The following is a 16,514-nucleotide window of genomic DNA, read 5'->3' on the forward strand; positions in this document are numbered from 1 at the left end:
TCGCTCGCTCTGGCTCGCTCTCGCGGTGCCTCGGAAAGTTCCGGTCATCCTCGCAGCAGCGGCGTTTGGCTAGCCATCGAACAAAGACGGTTATCGCATTGCGCCCTTTCAGATGCGCTTCTGCGGCCGTCCGGAACGTTCTCCCTTTCCGATATTATAAAGTCGCTACGTAGCCTACCGTGCGAACCTCCGATTAGCACGGTTGGCTACATACGGTGCTAAAGAAGTTCGACTTGCATACAAGTCGAGTGCTGCAAGCCCTTCTGTGGGGATGAGAAGATGCGCGCGGTGCCTTAGTGAGTCCGAAAATAAGAGCCAAGTTCTCTCGTGTGTGTGCCGCAGCAGGACGAGAAAGCCCGGCATTAGAGGCGCCCGTCCATCACTGAATGCACGGGGGGGGGGGGAGGGGGTTGGGTATGCACTGCTAAAGTAGGTCGGGAAAATGAGAGCACCGGGTAGATTGCGGGAGGGAGGCAATGGGGTTTGGTGTAAGTAAAAAAAAATTACCTCCCAAATGGGTATCCTGTTTGCGTTATCGAGGCAGGAGGGGATTTAAGAAACTTGCCCGTCGTTTCGACTGCCCTGCCGGGAGATGGAATCGAAGTGGCCATGGTGTAGCGGTGCTAACGGTGATAACCGTTACACCACGGCAGCAGCCACCCCCTATAATAATAATTATTAGGCACGTAAGATTAAATTTGCATATTACTCAAGCACCATTATGCTGATTTGGTGACCGCTCGCATGAACTGTTGCGGAAATTGTGATTATTACACGTATTTTTCATCAGTGTCCAGCTGCTGTACACAATGTTCCCAGGATATCGGGAGTCCTCGGATGGGCGAGTGCGTGGGATGAGTGGTTTGGCTCCCGCAGGCTGGCAGCCCATTGTGGCTTGACCTTAGCATTGAGGACAGTTCTCCAGTGCTCTGCCAAGTCTCTCTGCTGTTTACTTGCGTGTGCGTGTGTGTCTGTTTATTATGAGTGTGACCATTGTGGTAATTTTATTCTTACTACCAACACTGGTCAACACACTTTTTCTGGCATAAGGTATTCCAACGGTTTTAAGGTAATTTTGGGGTGCTGATTCCAAATCTGGCATCGGTTTTTGTCTATCACATCAGGTTTTTGAGATATCAAATATTGAATTTTCAATAAAAACTGCGGAAGAAAAATATTAAATAAATGTGCATATCTACATCAAATGATATTATAAACACACTATCCTAAAAATACAGCACCATATTTTAACACTAAAGCAGTCACTGACTCGCAACAACTTGCAATCATAAGTGACTGAGTTAATTTCGGGTAAAATCAATGAAAATGGGGTATGCCGATAGCATAAAATGAGATGTGATAGAGCAAATCTGAGGTCAGATTTGGAATCAGCACCCTGAAATTAGTCTAAAACAGCTGCAGAAGTCCAGGCCAGAAAAAAATGTATTTTTTTGTTGACCAGTGTTATAGGACGACCGCCAGCTACTCCGCAGCTCCGTGTAAATTCCTGTGCGGACTTACCACCCGCTATGAAGTGGGTGCTGCTATAGGTAACGGTGAGCACACTGGACTTGCAACCATAAAGTCGCCGGTTCGATCTCCCGGCGTGGAATTTGGAAGCAAATTTAGTAATTTCCCCCACGCCACCTCTCTCTGTCCACCCAGCAGTATAAATGGGTTCACCACAGTTAGTGGGTTCTCAAGCCACACGTGATTGATACTCCCACCTATTACAAAAGAGGTTTGGCCGGTGTGAAAGAAGAGTAGGTCAAAGCACCCTCAAGGGAGGGGTTTTTCTAGAACTCCCTATCGCCGAGGCCCTTCTGCCTGCAGTGGTGTGAGCAAGGATTCGAAGAGCTACACTTTTATATATTTTATAGAGAGGGATAGTAGAGTGGTGGGCGCAGCCGTCAGTACTGCACTGGCGGCAGCCAACGTCCGTGGCAAAGTGATATCCGGGATAGTTGTAGGCACCCCTTGCACCAACTCGTATTCCCTCTGCACTTCGCTAACCTGCTCGACGAACCAGTGTGGTGAAGTATGATCATCGGTGGATTGACAATGGCCTGTCACATGGCCAGTGGATGCTCAAGACGCTGACGTAATTTTCAAAAGAAGGTCATTTTATGCTGACCAAGTTGCCCGAATTATAAATGCTTCAACATTCGCACCAATAAAATATTACACAATTGGAAACAAAAAAAACCTCTTATTGTCATTACCAACATTATAAAATGTCAACATTACATTTAAGCCATTATAAATATGGCAATAGTAATGCTAATAAGATTACAGGGTCCTTAATTAAAAAGACAAAGGGAGCATGGCAAGATTTTTAATGAGTGTTGTGGGTGGCGGCGGTGGGGGGGGGTAGGAGTGGGGGAAGCTATCTGCAATGCACTTACCTTTTCTTTGAAGTCTCACAAACAACTTGAGCCATCTGTTTTATTAAACGGGCAAACAAACCATCACGCACGCTGCCCGTCCATTCGTCCCTTATTTTAATTTGTTTCAAAAGGACCGCGCGAGAGAGAGAGCGCATCGCGACTCTTAATTAGCAAGGCCTCATCGCGTGCCAGCCTGTACCGAGCGCTGTGGCCAGCCGGAATGATATTTAAACACGGGGGGGGGGGGGGGGGAGTGTTTAAAGCATCACCACCTTTGTGATTCACAAAGTGCCATGGGGCTGCGACGATGACGGTTTCAGAGAGTCACGCCCTGCGCGTTACAGCCCACGAGGTCCGGAGCAAATAATCGAACCGACGGCCCCTGGATTTGCATGTCCAGTGGGCTGACCATTGCACACCACTGTCGCAGCATCCGTTGAGCCCATTTCAAGTAACTTCATTTTTCAGTGGATGCGTTTCGAATCTACTCACTACACACACACAAAGCGGCGGTGTGTGTTAACATGCACGAATGTAATAAATATTGTTTTTAGTGGGGGGGTGGGGGGCGATTTTAGAAGGGGGAAATTACCCCCTCTCAACACTGACATTTAATTTTGGCGAGCTGAGAGCCGTATGGGCAAAGGCAGTAGTCACACACCAGCCCGAGTAACGACCCTCATTAATCCCCCCCCTCTACCAGCCACTTTTTTCTTTTACATGGCACCGCTCGGAGTGGAAGGATACAACACTCACCCCTCTTATCAAGACGTGTGTGCTTTTATCAATGTGCTTGTGGGGGCACAGCTCTGAATGAAGCGAGTGTGATTATTACCTGTCGCCTGTATTAATTAGCCTTGAAGTAGATATTTAAACGCCCAACTGAATCGTCGAGGTACTCGAAGCCTTGAACCGCACTCAACCGAAGGATAAGGTCTGTGTGCATGTATGCACGGAAGTCGTGCTGCGTACACCCAACCAGTTTTCATTTGCGTGCGTTTTCGGAAAATTATATTTGAGATCATGAAAAATTCGCAGCAGACCTTCGCATCATCTGCTGCTGCTGGGTGATGGCCTACTTACCCCGTGACAATCACGAGAGTTGTTTGACAATAGTACACTTTGCTGGTCAGTGTGGGCTAGTGAATGAGTAGTTAGCCATGCCTGGGGGAAATATATCAATGAACGTGTATATTTAATTTGACTTCATTCTCATGATTGTAAATTACGTGAATGGAAACCGCAACGTTTTAACGATTTATTATTATTATTATTTGAAACGGGAACGCTGTGTTTTATTGGTGAGCCACATGCGGAACAAATCTTCCCCGTGAGCCGCTGCGTCTGCCGAGTCTGGTCTCCGAACATCCGTGGGGGGATCCCTAGACCCCCCCCACTCCCCCCCCCCGGTGACGGATGTGGGGATCCGCCTGTCGGCTTCTGTTGCTTTGCTGTGCGGGGATTTCATAAATCTGCTGCAGCATTTTAGCAGGAAGTCTGATGGCAGCTGGGGAATTGAGCTCAGAAATAAATATATATACGAGAAGGAAAAATAATGACGATGAAATGAAATGCACGTGTAAAGGAGGATTAAGGAGAAAAATGCCGTATTAGTCTCGCGTGCCTTGTTTTCGACAAATACCTCTGCACATCCCGTTGGTGTGAGCTAGTTAATTTCGTTATTGCAATGGAGCACGCGCTGTCTGTGGTGTAGAGCGTGATACCAGATGCTCGTTTCAAAATAAATATTATATGACAAGAGTCTAAAGGAACACCAAGTAAATTTGTACAAAAATATACAAATTGGCGTCAAGAAACAGAACGCGCTATCCTCCATTGTGCTCTGACCTTCTTGCACGTATCCATCTTACGGCTGTTTTGAAACTTTATTTCCCGTTGCACTCAAAATACGCTGCACCCAAAATACACGTGGTCATCATCAGCCAGTGTCTATCCCACGTCCGTCGCCCTCTCTCCTCCGAGCCCAGCCGCTGCCCACAATTCGTCTCACTCCTTTCCACGCGAATTGATTTTGCCGCTCCATCTCCACGCACGGCCTCGAATATTTAAAATCGCTCCGTGCAATGTCAAACGATGCTGCCCCGCGCGCAGGTGATAATTACCCTAGTCCCCTGGCCCTTTCAAAATAGCCCTGTCCCGACTTGTTCTCATCGACGCGGCACACACGTCGGAAATGGGTTTGTGTTCCCCGGTAATTGAGGAGGTCTTTGCTTGCCTGCATTACCCCGTCTTGGTTTTAAAATCCGCTAGCTCCGCTGTTCACGTTCGCCGATGCAGACGTGACACGTTGTGCGTTGCACCAGAGGTGGCAGGGGCAAGCGATGCACTGCTTTACACGAGTGTGTATATGCGTGCGAGTTGCTGCTCGATTGTAAAATCATTGCTAGGCAAGTGCCTTCTGTTGCCCGTCACCGACTCGCTTGGATCACACAGTAACGATGTGAGTTGAACTTTGATGAAAGATCACTGTGCACGACCAGGCGAAATGTACGTGTGGACATGTGTTCAACTTCTTTCAGACCGTACGTAGCCAACCGTGCTAATCGGAGGTGCGGAATAGGCTGCAGGGCTATAATGTGGGCAGCAGTGAGAAGTGCAGCAAGTGATGTATTTTGCGTTGTACTTCTAAGCTCTGATCTGCACTGAACAGAATGGGGAAGTATGGTCATATTACCCTCACCGTCTGGCGAGGCTCTCTTCCAGCATTGGATCGATAAAATGTAACTAATTTGGGGGTTATTTGACCATACTTCACCATGCCTGTCAGTGCATGTTGGTCATGACCAAGTGACGTCAAGGCCTGTTAGCAATTCAGAATTTGGAGATAATAAAAAAATACAATATAAAACATGTTTTATGAGTAACCTGTCATTTTTTTGAAAAATCGTGTCAATAAAAAAAAACTCTTCTATGCGTGCAATGATCATCATTGTTCTCAAGTGGTCTTTAAGTTAACCTAAATAATAAATAAATCATGCTTGCCATCTAGACGCTTACCATCTGCTTCGTGGCCATGTTCCAGGTGAGGGTGTACTGTAACCACATTGGCGCACATCGCAGAGGGACGTGTCACGTGAGTGTGGGCAAAGCGAGAGCGTGGATCTTCCCCAGCAATTAGCTGCCTTGCCCACGCTCACTTTGCAGCCTGCCACTTGGCTGTGCATATCAGTGTCGTATGCTGGCACGAGTTGAGCTCCATGTGGGTGTATTTAGCTCTCGTGAAAGATGTGGGGGGGGGGGGGCAGCGGCTATGAACCCCGGCACCCCGAGTTTGATTCCAGCTCGCGACCAATAACTGTGATGCATGTGCGTAACCAATTGTGCTAATCGGAGCCACGGGAATTATGAATATTTGAACCGGTCCCCCCCTAAGTCGACTCAGCTTTAAATAGTATATTGGTGTGGTGTGTAAACATTTGCACTGAGAGGACAAAGGCGTCTGGGCAAAGTGTTGACCTCACTACCCCATCGTGCCCTGTGCCGGCCTTCATAGATGCTTGCTTATCGCACTTGCCCCGACAGCCTATGTAGGCTATATTCAGGAGAGAATTACTGTTGTTATGGCTAGTGTCCGACACACACTCTGATTCGCAGCCACATGGGTTCAATTCCCTGGGCCTGTACGATGCCAAAGGAAATATTTATTTGGACCTTAGACGGTCGATGGATTGTATATAGATTGTAGGTGGACAAGGTGAGAGACAATGATGTGAAACATAGGATTAACTCATTTGCCAGCAGGATGATGTTGATGATCATAATAATCATGCTGGCCGCGATCATGATTACAGTCTTGACCACGATTGCTAACTGTCCATGTAAAAGCAAAAATCTATATTTGCGAAAATATATCTAGTTCCTGCAACCATCTTAGAATGTTATTCACACTAAATATAAATATATTAAGACATTTTCACCATCCGCTCTCGTCTAAGCTCATGGTGACGGTTCGCTGACAAGCAGCTCAAAACACCAGTGGATCATTATTATTGCATCCTGATGAACATACATCCACGACTAAACGTTGCAATACTTCCACTGTTCGCCTTCTGGCGTTCTCTGGCCTGACACTGGTCAGACTAGGCCCGCAAGAAGGCTGTTTATGGTGTAGACCAATCAGTTTAAAAGACAATGCATACATTATACTGGTAGGAACCTCCTGGTTACACCAGCCCACAGGGGATTATTGTGTCCGTCCGTCGTGCATCCAAAAATGGGAGGGGTGGGGCTGGGTGGAGAGGGGAGGGTGGGGTGGGGCTGGGTGGGGAGGGTTGGGAGGGGCTGGGTGGGGAGGGGCTGGTCACCCCGTGGTGGCCTTATAAAACTCAACGTTTAACCTTATCACGCCGCCGTTGACCCTGGCCATTGACCGAGCAACCCAACGTTCCTACCAGCTCCCTCCGCAGGAATGTGTTCAGAGCATGCGTGTGGTTAATGCAGACAGGATTCCTTGCAAAATGTTTCTTCCATTTGGTGTTTGAACATCTTAACACCTGTTTTATTACCATAAAGGGTAAGACCTACTCTTATTTTTTCATTCTTTCACGCCGAATCGCACACATGGGGTCCGCGTCTTTGTGGGGTGCGCGTGCGCGCGAATCCGTCCGTTGTGCAATCCCCTGTGTCGGTCCGTGTGTCTTGAGAGTGCAAAACATTTCCTGAATTTTGTTTTGGGTTCTCCACCCCACCGTCACCCCGTGTAGTTCCCCTCTAGCCCCCCTCACAGCTGCCCCCCCCCCCCAACCATCGTCTGCCTCCCATTTCCTGGCCACAGTGTTTCCCCTAATTAACGTCAACGCAACCTCTGAGGCAACGGACCGGAACAGAGGGAATTACTGTCGGGATAGGCGCACAACAGGCTGCGTGCTGCTACTCGTGCCAATTATAAAAAAAAATGTTATTCACGTATGACGGCGATAACTGTTTATTTAAATGTGTATGACGTACGCACCCGATCTTGGCAAGCATTGAGAAAAATATGTCGTGTTTACGCCAAAGAAGCGTTTGGTAAATGTGTGCTTTATTTATGGAGATGGCTCCGATCCATGCGGAGTATTGGTTAAAAATGAGTGTTGTATAAAATATGTATTTTAGACATTTATATAAATCAATTAATTGCAACAGATATTCAGGTTGGGAAAGAAGTGGCTGATGATTAGAGAATGTTAACTTGTTTTAAAGTATCAGTATGATAAGGAAATATGATGTCCAATTTGCACATTTGAAACGTAGGCTACACATGGCTTAACTATGAATCCCTGTTACTACACTGTTTAGAGTTACTGACAACATTAAAATATCAATACAAATAACATTTCACAACCCTAGTCTATCCACTGCTGGATGATGGCCTCCTCCATGCCGTGTTGGTCATGGGAGTTGCTGAACCATTCTTCACCATACTGGTCACTGTAGATTGGTGGAGAGTGAAGGCGCCCAAGAATGATTCAGGTATCACTCGAAGCTGACGTTTTAGCCCTCGCCAGGAATCAAACTCTTCTCTCCGGGTTAACCGCACAAGACGCCCCAACCACTGTACCACCGTGTCCGCAATACTTAAAATAAATACGTGGCATCTGCGCCTGTCCACGGAAGTAGACGAACCACGCTATTAAAACACGTGCATGGGATATCGAGATAAAGGGGGGGCGGTAGAAATCTGTGTGTGGCTTTAAAGCGCTCCTGCGCTTTCTGAAGTCTGCACATGATTGCGGCGGCGCGTATCTTAAGACGATGAGCCGCGTAATGGATCTGAGCAGACGTAGCTTATTGCAATAAATCACAAAGATTAACGTCTCCGGAGCAGCAGATAGGACGGTCCCTAAGGTCGCAATCGTGAGAGAGCCAGGAGGGAGGGAGAGCAGGGCTGGGGCCACGGGCGAACAACGCAGCATCTCATTAGGACGGCGTTAACAGAACAAGCTTCGTGTCTTCTCGGCAATGAAGCGGCGCGTAATAAAACATCTCTCGACATTAATTGCGGCTCGGCATTTGGCTGCTGATGTCCTCATGCCCATAATGAGATGGTGACGAATGACGATGATGGCGACGACGACGAGATTAGTGATGGAGAGAGACAGCGGATATGTTGATGTCTGTAGGGTATGCACGGCTCCGATTGCGTTGATCAAATCTTCTTTTCACGTGGCAGCTGCCACGGTAGTGTGAAGGTCAGCACACCGGACGTGCAACCCCAAGGGTCGCCGGTTCAATTCGATCTTCCAGCGCGGCAGTTGAAACAACGGGAGCGAGTTTATTAAATCACCCCACCCCAACCACCGCCTCTTGTCCACCCAGCAGTGACCTGGGTTCACCACCGTAAGTCAATCGACAGATGCGTGTGGTGGGGTAAAGTTGTGGGTATTCCCACCACTTCCAACGTCTGGCCGGTATGGAAGAGTTGGTTCAAATACCCTCCAGAAGGGAGCTGTATAAAGCTTGCGCTAGTGAAAGCCCTTCCACCAACAGTTGTGTGAGCAAGCAGTTACAAGGCTGCGCCTTGAATTTTTATTTTTTTACCTTTCCTGTGGCATCATGGGATATGATTCCTTGACTCGAAAAGGGGAAAGCAGTTACGGTCTTGTGCTTAATGAAATCACAACCCGCAACTCTCCACAACCTTTCCGTTCCAACATACCTCAAACCCGCACAACATTGGCTGCACATTGGGGTTACGGAGGGCGAGTCTGGTTTGAGTTTATAGTGGGCGGAGGAAATCTCTCCCCAGCTGTCTACGTAGGCGACATTCCCACAATTGGCATAACCCGCATTTTAATTCTCTTCACCCCCAGCCCTGCTTCTTTGGGCAAACTGCATCTATCACGGTGTCACTTTAATTCCGTTTCTTAGATAGATTTTTCCACTCTTCGGGTTATTTATAAACTGCATTTACCATTCAGCATCAGCAGCGCCCCCTCTGCACCGCCCCCCACCCCCCCCTGCTGCCCATCCGCCACCAAAATCAAAATGAAGCTTCCCCGTAATCAAATCGCGGGGATGTATGCTTGAGAATGCAATTAGCTTTCTCAAAAATTAGATTACGGAACTTTCGATTGAGGCTATGCTGATTAAATAAACGACACGCTACCGGGTCGGCAATGTGATTAGACGCCCGTGATTATTGTGTGGCCTCGTGGATCGAGCGAGGATTTCCCTTTTCATCGGGCCCCCCCGGCGCGGCGCGTGGAGTCTGCGCGAAAAAATGGTCTCGTGTAGCGTGCCCGACTGCGCGGCCGCCGGTGAGTGATTACCCGCAGTGTATCTCCCGAAAAAAAAAAAATGCAATTTCTCTCCGAGAACAACAGAAGGTCCCATCCATCACGCCAATAGGTATGCCGCTTCCTTTCTCAACCTGCTTGGCATTTCGGCTCCGCACCTTGGGGGTCAGTGACTGCGACCGTTTAGGAAAGGTGTTCTCAATCCATTTTTAGGTTGGCAGCGGATGGCTCAGCGGTTCGCGCGCTGCGCTCCGAGCTCCGAGTTGAGCGCCGGACTGAATTCGATTTCCGGCCGTGGCTAACGTTCAACGGCGAGCGATTTTGTCAACCGGTCTTGTCGGGCACACCGTCGCAAAGTTACAATTCCATTAGCATATAGATGATTACATTGTAGATACAGTACGCATTAAGCGGGGAGTAGTCGTGCGGTGGTTGGCGCACTCCCAACTTTAAACGCGGCAAACTGAGTTCAGTTTCCATCAACGGCTAACATCAGTCGTGAGCCAAATCTGAACCGGTGCCGAGCCACCAACTTCGTTAACCTCCGCTGATCAAGCGTGGTGCGGTACGGTCAAACAAATCCTGAAATTGCCATGACACGAGGAGGCCTTTATCCCGTCGCCGATTGGCAAAGTGCCGTAAATTCTATTAGCACAAACGCAGTTAATTGCTATTGCTCTGGCGGTGTATGCCCGTAAGGCAGAATGTTGGAGGGGATCCTGGAGTGTGAGGCTTCCCAGCTGTAGGAGGAAGCAGTGCGTCAAGTAGGGCCGGTCGCCTCTATGGATTTGCGAGTGATGTTGTTTCCTGCACATGGTGACTAATTCGGTGCACTGCACTTTTTCTCCACCTCGGGCAAAAGGTGCTCGAAAATTCACGATAACAAAAGGGATTCGTTCTCGGTCGAGGTTTTTGCCTGGATAAACATTTAATATAGCCGCATTTTTTTGCGTAGTCGAACAGCAGTTAGTCGTTAAGCACCGTGCTCTTGTGCATGGATGACTGATGTGCGGGGGAGTTTTGAAAGTAGATATCAGTTTGCGAACGTACATACATACGTATAAAAACAACTAAATCAACGCATTCGGCAATGACAGTGCCCTGAAAGAGAAAAAACAAATGCCTACAAAGTTTTGGATACTGGCCCTGCTTAATGGCAAGATGGGATAATGACAAACAGGGGCCACTGCCTGGAACATCGCTTTCGATGTGGAATATTTTTTTATTGTGCTTGTGCACCGCTGCCAGCGCGATATCACAGCAAAGATTGCGATTAATACAGTGCAGATACGCTGCACTGGCTTTGCTGGCCTGCCTTTCAGAAATCAATGGCTTGCCTTTTCACACCTTCAGAGACCCCCTTTCACCACTCATCTCCAGAGAGCCGGCACCCCGACAGAATCGCGCGAGCGTGCGTGCGCTCGTTACGCAAGACGGTCAGCGCGAATCTCTAAGAGGCTTTCAGAACCCTCTAGAACGTGTTGTTTTCCCCGTTACTAGTAACCGACTCCTCCGAGCATCACAAGTGGAATGTTTGTATGTATGTTGTGTGTACGTTGTATGGATGGATGGATCTTGAAATTCTTTCCCGCTGTACGTAGCCGACAGTGCTAATCGGAGGTTGCGGGGGAAGGACAACAAACTGAACACAAAAACGCAGTTGTGAAGAAATGGGTTTTCAATCTAGATGATTTAAAAGTGCAGAGCTCCAGTGACTTCCTGTCGCTGCTGCTGCGAGGATGACTGGAGTTAGCATGATGGTTTCTGCTCCTCGACGAGATCGGCGATGCATTAACGAGATCAGCAAATGTATACTCCACAGAAGCCGGGTATCCTAACCAATTCTCGGTTTGCAAATTTTGAGAAAAAATATTCGCAGCCCACTCAAGTTGATGCATATACACGTTGACGCTGGCACTACTACCGCTGTGAGTTTCTCAGCGGCCGTGCCGTGCGACTCAATGCGCGGTCGCCGACGTTTCGCTGCACGGTGCTGGGCTACCTTCTTCAGGAGCTGACGTTTTTGGAATTCGGTTCCTTTGGCAATCGCTGAACGCCAAAGGTGCCGAGATGAAATGGCGAGCGGGTCGATGAGGTGACGGCACGGCTGTTGGCGCCATTGGGTTGGGGGACCTTCTGTTGTTCTCGAAGGAAAGGCTACGTCTTTGCGAGACGTGCTTGTTTTCCGGAACTGAATTTCTTGATGTCGTTTGAAGGAACTCCCAGCCGGCATTGCGGAGCGAAACGTCGGACGTCATGCCGCTCAACTCGAAAACACATCGGAGAGCTAAACCACGTTCGCAATTAACGCCAAGCAGCTGGGGGTTGGGGTGGGGGTGATGCTGGGAAGGCGATCGCTGCAAATGCTGTGACAGTGATGGCTTGCCATGTTACGGTGCTACCCAAGTCGTGGTTATGATTATTTATTATTATTAAAGGAGATGTCACACGGCGGCCTAGTCGGACACATTTCTAGACGGCCACGCTTATTATTGGCATATCTGCGCCACAGCGAAAATGTGAATCAGCTGTCAGATGTTGTGGGAGGTGAAGGGGCGGGGGCGGGTGGTGGTGAAGTGGTGGGGGGAGGGCTCTATTTTAAAAGATGTCGGTGGTTGACATCCCAGGAGACTCGCTTAGAGGGGATGTGCTCTCCACTGATTGGATGAGCGTGCCCCATGAGGCCACGCGTACCAGTGTAAGCGTGCGTCATAGGAAATCCCTTGCCGTGTGATGTCATAGGTGTGTGTTTCCATTGCATGCATGGGCACACGCATGCAAGGTGCGGCGTTGCAGCGTGCACACGTGTGCGCGCCGCGTGTGCGCCGCGTGTGCGCGGATATCCTGCGACGAACATTCTGCGACTATGGGATTGTAACGCACGCACGCCAGTGGGTTTGACGTGTCTTGTGCAAGAGTGTGCCGCCACCGCCTCCTCGTCTCGGTTAAATATGAATTCATTTTATGCATTTGTTTAAAATAAATCCGTAATCTTGTTACCCGATGCCAACCCTGTTCTTGATTTTACACCAGAGAGCAGTGCTTCAGGAAGGCCCCTTCCTATGCCGCGTGGGTCATGGGGGTCGGTTGACCCTACTTCACCACGCTAGTGGCATTGAACCCGGCCATATCTAACATTGGTTTGCGAATGATATTTGAACCGGTCATAGGCTCCCCCCTCAGGGAGTACACGCCGCAGGCGTGTGAACATCGGCAGTTGGGCGGGCAAAGGCGGCATCGTCGGTGACGGCCACATCACCCACCGTGCCCAGACCGAACACGTGCTCGCTCACAGCTCATTTCAACACGTCCACCTCTGTGACTCGTAGTCGATTGTTGGTGCCGGATTTCGTGAGCAGAAAATACGTGTCGGTGCGCTGAAGCGGTGATACATTGGCACGTTCGTCCACGTGATAACACCGTCGATTGGCTTTTGCCGGAGCAGCGGAGGGTTTAACGACACACATTTTCCGGACGGGATCTGAACCATAAATCAATGGTGAATTGCTAATGGCACCGTGCCCCGCCCCCCCTCCCCCCTCTTACCACCGCGACGGTTTATTAATGTCCCTTTGCGTCTGTGTCCGTTTGTGCGTAACGGCTGCGTCGTACAGACAAGCAGCATGAGGTGGAACTTCCGGCGCCGACGACGACCAAAGAGAAGGAGAAGAAGAAGTCGCGACAGCCCATGTCGCACATCAGCGGAGTCCGCAAGCTCACACACAGCTCGAGCCTCACGCACGCCTCCATCCCGCGCTTTGGCGTCAAGACCGACCAGGAGGACACGCTGGCCATGGTGAGCTTCCTGTCCGCCTGCCCCGGTCACTCCTGTGTCTCCGTGTGCCTGTCTCTCCCAGTCGCCGTTGTGTCTACGTGCCCGTCTGTGCCAGTCGCTCTTGTGTAATCGCAGCCCCGTAATATTGGGGAGCTGGAGGGGACTAACCCCCCCCTCTCCGCCCCTGCTGAAGACTCAACCCCGCTGCTAAAAGTCTAAAAGGCATCACTCCATTTATCGTACACACGGAAAGAGAGCATTGGCTGTGTGCACTGAGAGCTTTCTTTTTTATGCCCCTTTATTAAACAAGGTCACACTACAGGGTCGCGTATACACCCTGGGCACGTGCCCAGGGTGTCACGTCTCACTCAATCGTATCTTGAAGTTGTTGCTGAACTGGAGTAGGTTTGCACGTGACTTCTTAGTCGCAGTCAGCGGCGAGAAATGTACTGGATGTGGTGTGCCGGGTACATCAACGTGTTCTGGGCAGCCGATCCTAGACCGAGATTACGACAGTCTTTTCTGCCCTGTGTTTGTTCACTCGTTCCCGTACGTCCCGGTTGCTTTTGTGCGTGCGCGCGTTTTTTGTCCCAGTTCTCGTGTCTCGGTTGCCTCTCTGTCCTGTCCCCCCCCCCCCCCCCCCCGGTGGTGTGAATGCGGCTGTCCCCGCCTCGTTCTCCTATTGCACGCCACGTTTTTTTCTCCCCCCGTCTGCCAAACTCTGCGGGTCACTTTCTGCCGTTCCTTTTTATTGAAAAACCGCAAATCCCAAACAAAGAAATAACCCCCCCCCCCCCCCAAGAAAAACAATTGCCACGTTCGTCATTACAGCACTGCCTTTTAGAACGGAAACAAATCTGTAATAAACTAAATGTTTTTTTGGCCACTGGCCCCTTTTGCAGAAGGTTAGCCTATTATATATTGATGTTTTTTTTCTTGACATCGGCAGGGCTAATGTCGAATGTGGCGAGTAATTTTATTTATTTATTATTTGTGTTATGCACTGCTGCCAATTCAATCCCTTAATACTTACCAATACCTGCTTTACTGTTTTGTAAATACTGTCGTACGTCAGTAGCCACTTTTGTACGTCATTGCCCGTAGGAAAAAAAAAACTAAACCTCATTTCTTCAAGCGAATTTCATTGTAATTGTGTTCTGTTCAAAATAGGAATTAATGCATTTGTGTGTCATCATTATGAACATCATTTTAACAACATGTTTTTCCACTGAGATTGCCACAAACCAGATGTGAGTCTATAGCCCTGCCGGATGAGAATCACTCTGAAATATCAGTCAGAAATATCTGAACTGGCCCTAGACCTCCACCAGGTCAACTTGGCCTCAAAATGTGTAATCGAGTGTGGTGTGTAAACATTGGTACTGAGGAGACAAAGGCGGCTGGGCACGGTGCTGGCCACGCGACTCTTTTGTTTCGGTGTTGCACGCTAACAGGCACTTGCCTCGGCCGTGTGTGTTGCCTGTACGGGGGATCTTTGCATTTGTCTTGGTTTGCGATGTTCTCATGCGGCGCCCTCTGACCCCCGCGTGCTTTGTGTTCGCCAGGAGCTGGACGATGTCAACAAGTGGGGGCTGAACATCTTCCACGTGGCCGAGTTTTCGCAAAACCGACCGCTCACCGTCGTCATGTACGCCATCTTCCAGGTACGCTCGCGGACTCTTTGGTCCATTATCGTTGTCGTGCCAAGGTGTCAATGACGCACGCTCAGGTTTAGGCCTCGCACTTTGGATGCACCGGCGGTGGCAGACTGGGGCCCAGGCTCACTCTGGTAGTCAGTGGGTGCCCTGCCAGCGAACCGTTCCTATTGGTCAGCTTACAGATGGGATTCTCAAAGTTTACCCCCCCATTTCCTGATAAGTTCCACTCCCCTATACTTCTACTAAATCTATGAAACTATTGGATACTGCGTTGCCACTCAGTCTCGTCTTGACGCGGCAGTGTGTGTTTATCGGGTGCGGCACGGCACACCCCCTAGTATGCCGTGCCGGGCTTTATAGGTGTTCACTCACAGCACTTGCCCCAACAGTCTGTTCAGGCTATTCGGGGGATCTTTGTCTTTATTATCGGCACATTCAGCATTGGTGGCAACTTGTTGAAGGGAGAAAAGTGCTAACTCACACGTGGAGTTTTTGTTAAAGTTATCTCCCTCATGTTTGTGGGGTTTCTTTGGTCAGGAATATACCAAACATTCAAAGCAAGATCCTTCTGAAAAAGGATCCTGCTTTGGATGCCTTAAGCATCAAGTTGACGCTTTCAAAGCTCATTCGGTAACCAGGAGGCCAATTATCGAGACCGGCATTGGAGTGGTCTCCACGAGTCCGGGCAACCGAGCGGAAGACCTAAATTCAGATGTCGTGGTGCTGTCAGGGCAGACCGCGGAGATCGCTGTGTATCTACCGCAGCTGCGGGATCTGGCAGAAGGAAGAACGCATTGGCAATGAGGTGGAGATTTAGAGTATTTTGGCTGCTGTAAATTTCAACGTGATGAGCGATTTTGTTGAGCTATCATTCGTGATAGCCAGGTCGCTTCTGAAAAAGAACTATGAAACTCGGTGAGCCCTTAACAGGTAAAATAAAAAAAGTGAAATTTTGGTGGTGGCATCATCGGCTTTGGGCCATGATGACCTCTTGACCTCGATCTGTTATTGTAAAGTTTGTGTGAGATCAGCGAGGTATTGTCGTTCATTTGTGGCAAGCTTCATCGCAACGGAACCTTTGAAACTAAAAAAAGTTAACTTCAGTGATCGCTGGTCACTGATAAGTTATGGAATCATTCATGTGACACAGATTTCTTCACAACAGTGTGCAGTATAAAAAAAATCATCATCAGCACCAGCTGTGATCTATCAATTTCTGAATGAAAACCTGCCCAAGCCAAGGACTGTTCCTAATGGCAATGCTGAATTAATGAATAAATGGTTTAATGAATTCATAAATGCATGAATGCATGATTGCATCAATGGATGCATGAATAATTGAATGGTTGAATGCATAAAGAGGTGCATGTATCAATTAATTGATGCACTAATTAATAAATGCATGGGTGAATGAGTGCGGGGATATGATGAATGATTGCATAAATGAATGCATTAA

General features: G+C 48.9%; 1 protein-coding gene across 9 annotated transcripts in view; it reads left to right on the forward strand.

Annotated features, from left to right (window-relative positions):
• LOC133351955 (cAMP-specific 3',5'-cyclic phosphodiesterase 4D-like) overlaps positions 1-16,514 on the forward strand; it is a 314,479-nt gene that overhangs the window by 285,359 nt on the left and 12,606 nt on the right. For all 9 annotated transcript variants that reach the window (XM_061567578.1, XM_061567579.1, XM_061567582.1 and 6 more), the window contains 2 exons: positions 13,240-13,421; positions 14,966-15,064. In XM_061567578.1, coding sequence (XP_061423562.1) covers positions 13,240-13,421; positions 14,966-15,064 — 281 coding nt within the window. The remainder of the gene's footprint in view (positions 1-13,239; positions 13,422-14,965; positions 15,065-16,514) is intronic.

This window comes from Lethenteron reissneri, chromosome 39 (assembly GCF_015708825.2).
Source record: "Lethenteron reissneri isolate LAM-NWPU_2019-01 chromosome 39, ASM1570882v1, whole genome shotgun sequence".
Taxonomy (NCBI): domain Eukaryota; kingdom Metazoa; phylum Chordata; class Hyperoartia; order Petromyzontiformes; family Petromyzontidae; genus Lethenteron; species Lethenteron reissneri.